This window comes from Saimiri boliviensis, chromosome X (assembly GCF_048565385.1).
Source record: "Saimiri boliviensis isolate mSaiBol1 chromosome X, mSaiBol1.pri, whole genome shotgun sequence".
In the NCBI taxonomy this organism is placed as follows: Eukaryota; Metazoa; Chordata; class Mammalia; order Primates; family Cebidae; genus Saimiri; species Saimiri boliviensis.
The window spans coordinates 44,600,309-44,611,914 of NC_133470.1; the positions used below are offsets into that span (position 1 = coordinate 44,600,309).

Here is an 11,606-nt window from a genome sequence, read left to right on the forward strand (position 1 = left end):
CTTTTAAATTCCCTGTTCAGTGACCACAGGTCGGTACCTTGAAATCTAACAAGAAGATTGTACCTAAGCCACGGAAATTGGGAAATGCTAGAAACCAGTCTCCCTTCCCCCCGCCCCTCCCCCCCCAGCCAGTGGTTAACCATTTACCAGCACACCACTGAGGGCATTTAGAGCGTAGTACATGATAAACGCTATGATAAACGTTTTCATTATATGTCCGTTTGTCCACTGGGTCAGGATGTATAGTCTTTTTTTGTGTCTGGGTTGTAATTTAAAATGTTTGAAGATGACAGAATTACAAAAGGTCAGAGAGTGGCTAAGCTACACCTATTTAACCTCCAAGTAATGCTGTGAAGTCTGTACTACTGATTATCCCCATTTTCCAGACAGGGAAACTGAAGTGCTGAAGCGGTAAAACTCAGGCAGCGCCATCCACTAGCTGTAGTGCGATCTGAAATTGCAGCAGAGCAGCCTCCGGGCACTAGTCACTTCAAGAACACATTTTCCTTGCTGTCACGTTTATGCCCCCAGCGGTAATTTAGCTTCCCGGCATGCGAAAAATGAATGGGCGCCATCGTGCGCGTGGCATCTTGGGAAATGTAGTTTACGGGCTCAATGACAAGCAAGATCCAAGAAGGGAGGGGCGGGGAAGCAAATCGATCTTGGCCTCGGAATAAAAAGAACAAAGAATCGCTGACAGCTTGCGCGTCGCGGCGCTGCAGCCACGCAGAGCGTGGATTTAGCCGCTTTGGCCATGCCCGTTGCATGCCGGGAAATGCAGTTCGCGAGCCCTGGTTACGTCGACAGAAGACTACCGGACTCACGTTGTACGTTGAGATCAGGTCCCACACGCCGGAGCCTGGGCGGTCCACGATGCCGAGTCTGCCACGCTGCCAGAGCCCATAGGCTTGCCCGCCGGACATTCGAGTGGACTAGGAACACAAACTGAAGCCCTACGACTTGTCGCCCGTTTGCGCTCTCGCAGAGGCATAGGCTGCTCGAGGACCACCCTGATCCAAAAACTAAGGTGGGCCCTGGGGTGCGGAGGGCACGGATGCGGGCGGAGGCTGCTGAGGCACTGTCCCACCGGTGGGGGAAGGAGGGAGGTCCGGCGGCTGGCACCTGGTGGGTTCTAGACCCAAGGTTTGTCTGCAGAAAGGGACCAGTAGGCGGGATGGGTTCAAGGTGGGGACATGGGATGCAGCGGTCAGAGCTGCCTGGAGGGGGACCTAGTGGTCCCGATGGAGCTGTGGTCTTTGAGGTACTGACGAGGAGGGACGGGGAGTGTGATCAGAAGTCTGTTTAATGGGAGGTTGAGTGGAGCGCAAGTGTCCCGTGTTACTGAGGAATCAATGGGGGCGAATAAGAGTATTTTAGTCGAAGTGTTCATTGATTGATTAATGAGAGAGTGGCAGAGTAAGCAACTAGAATACAACGAGTGGTGGATGGGAAAGTGATCCCCGATGGATTGATGGAGGTATGATATTCAACGGGTTAATGGACAGTGATGGGGCATAGTAATGGCAAGGATCATGGTGAGGCTGTCGGGGGAATCAGCCGATGGAGATCATGATCAAGGGGCCGTGGTGAAAGAAGAGATAATGAGAGGCTGATGGTGTTGTAGTCAGAGTCAGTAGTTGGGCTATGGTGGCATGACCGTCGAGGAATTAATGGGGACAGAATGAGCAAAGAGAGGTAGTAAACTAGGGTTTTGAGGGGATTTAACTTTTGTGGGTACATAGTAGGTGAATAGCAAACTGTTGGAGTGTGATCATCCAGTGATGGATCCATGGAGAGCGGGGTAGACAGTGCGGGGGAAATGGGGAACTGATGAGTGATTATCAGGGAGCAATGTGTTTGTTAATGAAAGGGTTACAGGGCAGGGGACTAGTGCTGTGATCTATGAAGGGTCTATTGGAGAAAACTAAGTTAATGGGGGCTGATAAATCAGTAATTGAGTGCTCAATGGGGAGCTAATAGCCATGATTCTCCAGGTGTTAATAGAGGTTCATAAGGATGTAGTAATAATGGGACCGTTTAAGGGATTAACGGGGAATGGGGTAGAATGAGAGAGATATAGGGAGTGGGAGGTACAATGAGGTTGTATTAGGATAATGGTGCAAAGCAAGGGATTCATGGGAGGCTAATAAGACTATATGAATCTAGGGACAATGGAGACAACTGGGGAGACAGGCAGTGAGATGTTAATGGGCATGACATGGGCAGAGACGGGTTGACACTGACAGTTGCAGGGTTTAATGTGTGGAGTGTGGGTGACAGTGATCGGAGGTGGACAGGTTCACAAGTGGGCCATCTATGGGATGAATGCTGGGTTTACGGGATCTTTTGTGGGAACTGTGGGGTAAGTGATGGGGGCAGAGAGTCTCTGTGATAAGCAATGGAGCCTGAGAGTTCAGTGATAGGGTCCTTTGGTCCCTATAAGGTCAGTGGGGTCAGTGCCAGGGCTTTGGTCAGCCCCTCTTCTGTGTGAGCTGTCATGTGGGTCAGATGAGCCCAGTTCAGTTTGTGTGGTTCTCTCCACCCTACCGAGATAGGTGGTCGCCCAGTCATCTGGTTACCGATACTGGGAGGCATCAGCTGACTGTCCACAGGTCCTTGGGCAACTGGAGTGTGAGATGGGACGGACGTCGAAGGACAAGCGGGATGTCTACTACCGCCTGGCCAAGGAGAATGGCTGGCGTGCCCGCAGCGCCTTCAAACTGCTACAACTGGACAAGGAATTCCATCTCTTTCAAGGTCCCTGACTGGCGGGCAGGTCACTGGGTGGTGAGGTGGGCACAGGAGATAGACAAGTCAGCTGGGTCTGCAGAGCTCCCTATGGTAGGTGGGCTGGCTCAGAGGGTCTCTGGGGCAGGGAGACAGGCAGGAAGATAGGCAGAATACCGGAGAGGAGTTGGGCACCTGGCTAGTGGAGAGATGTGGGTGCTCCCCAGGGGAGAGGGGTGAACTTTGCAGGGATCTCCAAGGTTGGAGAAGTGGGTGCAGCTGACCAGGATGCTTTCACTATGTGTGCCCAGGCGTGACACGGGCAGTTGACCTGTGTGCAGCCCCGGGCAGCTGGAGCCAGGTGCTGAGCCAGAAGATTGGGTAAGTGTGGGGGACCCAGATGGGAGACCCAGGAAGGCCAGCTGGGTGGGAGGGGCCAGGGAGTAAAACTAGGCTGACATGGGTCGTGTTGTCCACAGGGGCCAAGGGTCCGGCCATGTGGTGGCTGTGGACCTGCAGGCTATGGCTCCACTACCAGGTGTAGTACAGATCCAGGGCGACATCACTCAGGTAAGAGCATGGCTGAGGGTGCTGGGGTATATCCTGGGTGAAGGCCCTTATGTGGGGTCTATGTAGAGTCGAAGAGAAACAGAGAGAGAAACAAAACAAGAGAGTAACCAAGGAGAAACAGCCAGCAGGTCATCACTGCAGAGACACAGCAGAAAATGATGGTGCTGGGTCCCCAGAGATGGAGCCCAGTCTTAGACAGGCAAAGCCTGGGAATTTGGCTAACCCAGGGTCTGTGGGCCAGGACCATGGGCAGGTGGGATCTGAGGGCAGCAGTGGAGGGCCATGGGACCACTCATCCTCCCTCTCTCCATAGCTGTCCACTGCCAAGGAGATCATCCAGCACTTTAAGGGCTGCCCTGCGGACCTCGTGGTGTGTGACGGGGCTCCTGATGGTAAATAGCAACAGAAAGTGGGAGGCCAGGCGGGGTCCCTGTGTGTTTCCTTCTCTGGATTTCCCACCTTGGTTGACTTCACCTCTTCAATTACTCCCTGCCTCTCCCTTCTGCTGTCAGCTTTCTCCCACATCTGGCAACTTCTCCTTACCTTTGTTCCTGCTCTCTCTCTCTGCCTCTCTCTTCCTCCCACTCACACCCCACCCTTTGAGTTTCATGTCTGTTGCCTGCCTTTCCCTGCTCTCATCTCTCTGCAACTGTCCAATTCTGTTGCACTGTTCATTCATTTTCAGCCAGCCATCCATTCAACATACATTTACTGAGCACCATCCATTCAACATACATTTACTGTTGTGTCGGGAAAACATTCATGAATAAAATTCCATTAATCTTTAACCTCATAGAGCTGATGTTCTAGTGGGAGCAAATGGGAAAGTAAATAAATGACTGAGTTTTGTACCATTTAAAGGGGATAGGGCCAGGTTTGGTGGCTTACACCCATAATCCCAGTGCTTTGGGAGGATGAGATGAGAAGAACACTTCAGGCTAGGAGTTTGAGACCAGCCTGGGCAACATAGCAAGACCCTGGCTTCAAAAATTAGCTGGGCATAGTGGTGCATGCCCATAGTCCCAGCTACTCAGGAGGCTGAGGCAGGAGGATCACTTGAGCCCAAGAAGTCAAGGTTACAGCACGCTATGATCGCACCACTACAACTCCAGCCTAGGCAACAGAGACCCTGTCTCTAAAAAAAGGCAGTGGGAGATAGGTACCATAGGGAAATCATTGAGCAGGAGGAAGGCGAAAGTACCTGTTAGAATTTTAAATGAAGTGGATGGGGAAGGCCCCATTGACTTGACAGCAGAGACTAAAGGAGGTGGAGAAGTAGCTATGGATATGTCTGGAGGAAGAGCAATCCAGGCAAAATTCCAGCCCGTGCAAAGGCCCTGAGGCAGGAGGGTGTTTGCTAGGTATGAGTAAAGGCAAGGAGATCACTGTGGTTGGAACAGAGTGAGGGAGAGAGTGGTAAGAGGTGACATCAGAAAGGTGACAGGGGACAGGTCCTCTTGGGCCTCATGGGCCAGGGCGAGGATGTTGGCGTTTTCACCGAGATGACAGCTTGGAGAAAACCATGAGAGGGTTGTGAGCAGAAGAGGACTATGCCAGGCTTGGGTTACTGTGAGCTGTCTGAGGGCCAAGGGCAGAAGCAGGGGCTCCAAGGTGGAGTAGTCCAGGCAAGTGAGAATGGTGGGGCAGTGGTGGAGAGGAGAAGAAGGTCAAGTCAGATCTTTTGAAAGTAGACGTGTTGATGGCTTGAATGTGGGTGTGAGGAGAAGATGCGGGAAGGAGCATCAGAGATGACTAAGGTTTTAGACCTGAGTAACTAGAAGGCTCAGATGAGATGTGGGGGTGGTGGTGGGAGGTGCAGGTTTGGGGAGGAAGGTCAGGAATTTGATTGCGGACACGTTAGAGATGTGGAATGTGACTTGTGAATCGAGTTCAGAGGAGCAGTCTGGGCTAGAGGTGGAAATGCTAATGATGCTCGTATGTGACGTTGTTTTAGAATTCAAATGAGTTATAAGGTTAGGAGCTCAGAATATGTATTCAGTTGGCAGATAGTAATTTGCATCCAGAACCTTAGCAGTAAGAGAGCCTGGAAAATGTTTTTAGTTTCTGAGCTGTGTGGTACAAGAAGCTGCCCAGAGCCGGACGGGCCTCCCTAACGCTGTTCCTCTTGCCACAGTAACCGGCCTCCATGATGTTGACGAGTATATGCAGGCCCAGCTCCTCCTCGCTGTGAGTAACCCTGGCCACCCCCGACCCACTGGCCCTCTCCTGGCTGTCTCCACCTCAGCCTCAGTTGTCTGTCCTACCCACAGGCTCTGAACATCGCTACACATGTCCTGAAGCCAGGGGGCTGCTTTGTGGCCAAGGTCAGTCTCAAGGAACCTGGTGGAGTAGAGAGAGGTTGCTGAGGGCCACCTTCACCCGCTCTCTTTGCCTTCCCACCCTGCAGATATTCCGAGGCCGGGATGTGACGCTCCTCTACAGCCAGCTGCGGGTCTTCTTCTCCAGCGTGCTGTGCGCCAAGCCCAGGAGCAGCCGGAACTCCAGCATCGGTCAGTAGGGTGGAGGGGCCAGGCAGGCAGAGGGGCGTCTCTGGGATGCTGCCTGCACGAGAAGGAAGCGGAAGTCACACGTCACTCTGTATTCCCCCGGCAGAGGCCTTCGCCGTCTGTCAGGGCTATGACCCTCCCGAGGGCTTCATGCCGGACCTGAGCAAACCCCTGCTGGACCACTCTTACGGTGAGAGCTGGAGAGCACGGGCCACCCCCAGGGGACTCTGCCCCACCTTATGCAATCGAGGGCCCACGAGGGCCCACAGCCTCACCTGCTGGTGGAGGCTCTATTCCCCCCATGGGGATTTTTTTCCCAAGGAGATCCTCAGCCCCATTTTCTGGTAGAAATTCTACCCTTTATGGGTATTTTGTCCCGGGGTGAGCTGCAGCCCAGGCAGTCCTGTAGTGGTGACTCTTGGGCCTGGTGAAAGTTCCATCCCAGGAGGATCCCGAGCCCTGCCCCAGTGGAGTCTCCACCTACCTAAGGACACTGTCTCCTAGGAAGATCTCAGTCATGCCCCCAGGTGTAAGCCTCCTCCATGTGAAACTTTTGTCCCTTCAGCCTCTAGTGGGAAGAGATAGAGAGCCTGCCCCTGGGATGACATTTGAGTGAGGGAGACATCCACGCACATGTAATCCAATGTCAGGTGGACATAAGTGCAGTGAAAAAGAGCAGGGCACCGACGTTTTGGAAGGGGTGATCCAAACCAAATGAGGGATTTACGGTGCGGTGGGAAGAGAGTAGCTGGTGGATGTGTAGGGAAGCCTTGGCACCCATGCCGCTGCCTGTGTCATGACTGGCCCCAGGCGTCCTGACCTTGTTCTCAGTTGTCTCCCCCGTTCCTAAGACTCAGATTTCAACCAGCTTGATGGTCCCACCCGCATCATTGTGCCTTTTGTGACGTGTGGGGACCTGAGCTCCTATGACTCAGACCGCAGTTACCCACTGGACGTGAGTGCCCAACCAACAGTAGGTGGGTGGGAGGAAGGGCTGTCCTAGGTCCCCGGGTCCTCACTGTCTCCCTACCCCTCTGTCCCTGCAGCTAGAGGACGGCTCAGAGTACAAGTATACTCCACCTACACAGCCCCCCATCTCACCGCCATACCAGGAGGCCTGCACGTTGAAGAAGAAGGGGCAGCTGGCCAAGGAGATCCGCCCCCAGGACTGCCCCAGCAGCAGAGTGGACACATTTCCCCAGCCCCTGGCCGCCCCTCAGTGCCACACCCTGCTGGCCCCTGAGGTCTGGAAATGTGACTCTGAGCCTGCATTGACCCCTTCCCCATTTGCCTCTTTCTGACCCAAACCTCATGGTTTCTGGGGCCAAAATTCTCTTTCCTGTCTCCCAATAGCTATAAAAAATTGGTAAAAACCAAGCATAATGAATGGAAAAGTTTCACCAAACATGTGAGTCACTTTTCTTTTTCTTGGGTAGATGGAAGACAATGAAATGAGTTGTTCACCTTAACCCATTACAGTAAGTTTGCCTTGTTATCTAAGGGTTTGATTAAGGGCCACTTTTATGAAAAACCTCAGTAAAATTTCACCTTTGAAATTTTTGTGTCAACTGATAAGATTTTAAACAACAAGCCGTTTTCTAAATATCTGTTGTTATTTGCTAGGAACTGCTTTAAGCATTTTACATTTGAGGCATTCAGTAAACATTTATTGAGCACATACTGTGTGCCAGGCATTGTTCTAGGTTTGGAGATAGAGCAGGGAGCAAAACAAACATCTTGGCTCTCACAGAGCTTCCAGTTTGGGAAAGAGGCAACAATCAATAAAATAGTCCCTGAGTGCAAGAGTCTACATATATGCACACACACACTATATAGCTTGCATTTCTCCATTTACACACCTTGCAATATATGTAACATGGAAGAGTAATATGGAATATAAAAAATAGAGAAAAGTAAATCAGGGTGAAGAGAATCAGAAATTCTAGGCATGGCCGTTTTCATCTTTTGGTGTTTTTTTTTGTTTTTTGTTTTTTTAGAAACAAGGTCTCAGTCTGTCACCCAGGAGTTCAGTGGTGCCATCTTCTGGGTTCAAACAATCCTCCTACCTCAGCTTCCCAAGTAGCTTGGACTACAGGCATGCACCACCATGCCCAGCAAATTTTTGTATTTTGTGGGGAGATAGAGTTTCACCATGTTTCCCAGGCTCATCTTGATCTACTGGGCTCAAGCAGTCTGCCCTCCTCGGCCTCCTAAAGTACCAGGATTATAGGCATGAGCTGTTGTGCCCAGTCAGTTTGCACTTTTCAAAAAGGATTGTCATAGAAGACCTCAGACATTCCTTAGAGTGTAATGTTTGAGCAAAGACCTGAAGGCACTGCTGGAGGGAAGCTGTATATTTATCGGAGGGAAGAGCATTCTGGGTAAAGGAAATAGCCAAGTCCCAAAGGTGGAACTGCACGTGGTATAGGAGGAAAGTTTATCCATAGCCACATGTGCTAAAACTGCGATGTTAGAAGATGGTCCTTTCTGACAATGACATAGCAGGACATTCAGACTAAGTCTGCCATCACAAAAAGCCACCTTTTTTCCTTTTTTTTTTTTTTTTTTGGAGACGGAGTTTCACTCTTGTTACCCAGGCTGGAGTGCAATGGCGCAATCTCGGCTCACCGCAACCTCCGCCTCCTGGATTCAGGCAATTCTCCTACCTCAGCCTCTTGAGTAGCTGGGATTACAGGCACGCGCCACCATGCCCAGCTAAGTTTTTTGTATTTTTAGTAGAGATGGGGTTTCACCATGTTGACCAGGATGGTCTCGATCTCTTGACCTCATGATCCACCCACCTCGGCCTCCCAAAGTGCTGGGATTACAGGCTTGAGCCACTGAGCCCAGCCAAAAAAGCCACCTTTTTTTTGAGATGGAGGCTTGCCCTGTCACCCATGCTAGAGTGCAATGACACAGTCTTGGCTCACTGCAACCTCCTTCTGCTGGGTTCAAGTGATTCTCCTGTCTCGGCCTCCTGGGTAGCGGGGATTACAGGTGCCCACCACCATGCATAGATAATTTTTGTATTTTTAGTAGAGACAGGGTTTCGCCATGTTGGCCAGACTGCTCTTGAACTCCTGACCTCGGGTGATCCACCCACCTCGGCCTCCCAAAATTCTGGGATTACAGGTGTGAGCCACTGCGCCTGACCTTTTTTGTTTTGTTTTGTTTTGTTTTGTTTTGAGATAGAGGGAGTCTTGCTGTGTCGCCTAGGCTGGATGGAGTGCAGTGGCACTATCTCAGCTCACTCCAACCTCTGCCTTCCGGGTTCAAGAGATTCTCCTGCCTCCACCTCCCAAGTAGCTGAGATTACAGACATGTGCCACCACCTTACCTGGCTGATTTTTGTGTTTTTAGTAGAGAAGGGGTTTCACCATGTTGGCCAGGCTGGTCTCGAACTCCTGACCTCACAAGATCTGCCTGGCTCAGGCCTCCCAAAGTGTTGGGATTACGGGCGTGAACGACCACACCCAGCCATAAGAAGCCACCTTAAGAGAAATGGAAACAGCAAGTCATTGTGTGAAAAGAGATTTACAATTTCTAATATTTATAGAGTCCCATAAATCAATAAGGAAAAAAATGAGAATGGCCAGTGAGCATATGAAAAGCGCTCATCAGGAAAATGGAAGTGAAAACTCAAAATATTGACAACATTAAGTATTTGGAAGGATATGCAGCAATTGAAAGCCTCATACACACTACTGGGAATGTAAAATGGTGCAGCCACTGTGGAAAACCATTAGGCATTATCTACTAAAGCTGCGTGGGTGCCAGTTCCACTCCTAAGAAATGAATCCTAGAGAGCGGGCATGGTGGCAGCTGCCTGTAATCCCAGCTACTCAGAAGGCTGAGGCAGGAGAATCTCTTGAACTCGGGAGGTGGAGGTTGCAGTGATGTGAGAACACACCACTGCACTCCAGCCTGGGCAACAGAATGAGACTCTGTCTCAAAAAAAAAAAAAAAAAAAAAAAAAAAAAAAAAAAAAAAAAAAAGTCATGTGCGGCGGTTCACGCATGTAATGTAATCCCAGCACTTTGGGGGCTGAGGTGGGTCGATCACCTGAGATCAGGAGTTTGAGACCAGCCTGACCAACACGGTGAAACGCTGTCTCTACTGATAATACAAAATTCCTGGGCGTGGTGGCACATGCCTGTAATACCAGTTACTTGGGAGGCTGAGGCAGGAGAATCGCTTGAACCCAGGAGGTGAAGGTTGCAGTGAGCAAAGATTGTGCCATTGCACTCCAGCCTGGGCAATAAGAATGAAACTTCATCTCAAAAAAAAAAAGAAAGAGCTGAGTCCTAGAGTGTTGCTAGCAGCACTGTCTGTAGTATGCCCTTTCCAGCATGGTATACTCATGGTGAAGAAGTGCACAACAATGACAGTGAACATCCTGCAATTATACCAAGTAACACCTTGTACTTATTCATTCAACTGAACATATATATGCTTTGTGCATTTTCTATATGTTACAGTTCACCATAAAAGTAAGAGGAAATGTCACAGAAATGTTAGCAGCAGAGTTAGCTGGGTGTGGTGGCACATGCCTGCCTGTAATCCCAGCTACTTGGGAGGCTGAGGCAGGAGGATCACTTGAACTTAGGCTGAGGCTGTTGTGAGCTATGATTGGACCACTGCACTCCACCCTGGGTGACAGAGCGAGACCCTGTCTGTAAAAAAAAAGAAACAAAATACTTTTTTTTTTTTTTTTTTTGAGACAGAGTGTCGCTCTTGTTACCCAGGCTGGAGTGCAATGGCACCATCTCGGCTCACTGCAACCGCCGCCTCCTGGGTTCAAGCAATTCTGCTGCCTCAGCCTCCTGAGTAGCTGGGATTACAGGCACACGCCACCATGCCCAGCTAATTTTTTTGTATTTTTAGTAGAGACGGGGTTTCACCACATTGACCAGGATGGTCTCGATCTCTCGACCTCGTGATCCACCCGCCTCGGCCTCCCAAAGTGCTGGGATTACAGGCTTGAGCCACCGCGCCCGGCCGAAACAAAATACTTTCTTTGACTTTTGGTTAGCTGGCAAGCTGATACAACTCAGAGACTACTCAGTGTCAGGAAAACCAGAACTTGTTGATGAACTTGTTTTCAAAATATCATCTCAACAAGGAGGCCTGGACAAACAAGGTCTGAGGAGGGATCTGCAGCAACCCTGAAGACAACGAGGAAAGAAACCACAGAAGTCTGTCTGTACTGCAGTGGGAATTCTTGGGTGAGGTCTTACCTCTTTAAACATCTTCAGGAGTGTCCTGATTATATCCAGAATTTCCCCTAACGGGAAGGATTCTTAAAGACCTGGATAGAAGCCAGGGGTAACCATGAACTTGATGGAAGAAAATGTTACATCTTCATTTTCAGTAATATAACTGAAATTTGGCCTTACTCCCAAGTTATAATTGCTGGCAACAAATCACAATAGTAAAAACAGTACCTGGGATTTTCCCACCAATACAAACCAGTTACAACTGTAATGTAACATAAAAAGGGCATCTTGAAGTATTGTTCATATTTGTCACCTCTTGGAATGATAGCAGATCTTATAATTTGATGTATTAATTTAAAAGCCCATATATTACTGCATCTCAATTTTGTTTCAATTTAATATATAGTAGTAATTATAATTCAATGTAATTGGCTTCCATTATAATCGTGTGTGTGTGTGTGTGTGTGTGTGTGTGTGTGTGTGCCTTTAAAAATATTCTGTGAAGGGATTCACTGATTTAACCAGATGCCTAAGGGTTCCCCAGAACAAATTTATTTATTAATTTTGAGACAGAGTCTCGTTCTGT

At 49.7% G+C, this 11,606-nt stretch overlaps 1 protein-coding gene across 4 annotated transcripts; it reads left to right on the plus strand.

Moving 5' to 3' along the window:
• Positions 1 to 799: 799 nt before the first annotated feature.
• Positions 800 to 7,209, plus strand: FTSJ1 (FtsJ RNA 2'-O-methyltransferase 1). Of its 4 annotated transcripts, none has more exons than XM_010350179.2 (11): positions 801 to 1,027; positions 2,556 to 2,757; positions 3,039 to 3,108; positions 3,207 to 3,297; positions 3,611 to 3,689; positions 5,432 to 5,484; positions 5,568 to 5,621; positions 5,705 to 5,807; positions 5,911 to 5,994; positions 6,656 to 6,759; positions 6,851 to 7,209. In XM_010350179.2, exons 2-11 carry the CDS (start codon positions 2,637 to 2,639, stop codon positions 7,103 to 7,105), a joined length of 1,014 nt encoding a protein of 337 aa, XP_010348481.1. In that variant the 5' UTR covers positions 801 to 1,027; positions 2,556 to 2,636; the 3' UTR covers positions 7,106 to 7,209. The 4 variants fall into 4 exon arrangements, with proteins under 4 accessions (XP_010348485.1, XP_010348481.1, XP_010348483.1 ...); XM_010350181.2 differs by having other exon boundaries at positions 6,662 to 6,759; XM_010350180.2 differs by having other exon boundaries at positions 2,613 to 2,757.
• The last annotated feature ends 4,397 nt before the right edge of the window (positions 7,210 to 11,606 follow it).

Bases quoted from the DNA above. Each gene is read 5' to 3' on its own strand.
- FTSJ1 (XM_010350179.2), top strand. From the start codon at position 2,637: ATGGGACGGACGTCGAAGGACAAGCGGGATGTCTACTACCGCCTGGCC. The intron at 3,298-3,610 runs GTAAGAGCATGG...CTCTCTCCATAG, and splicing joins TCCAGGGCGACATCACTCAG to CTGTCCACTGCCAAGGAGAT. The intron at 5,995-6,655 runs GTGAGAGCTGGA...CCCGTTCCTAAG, and splicing joins CCTGCTGGACCACTCTTACG to ACTCAGATTTCAACCAGCTT.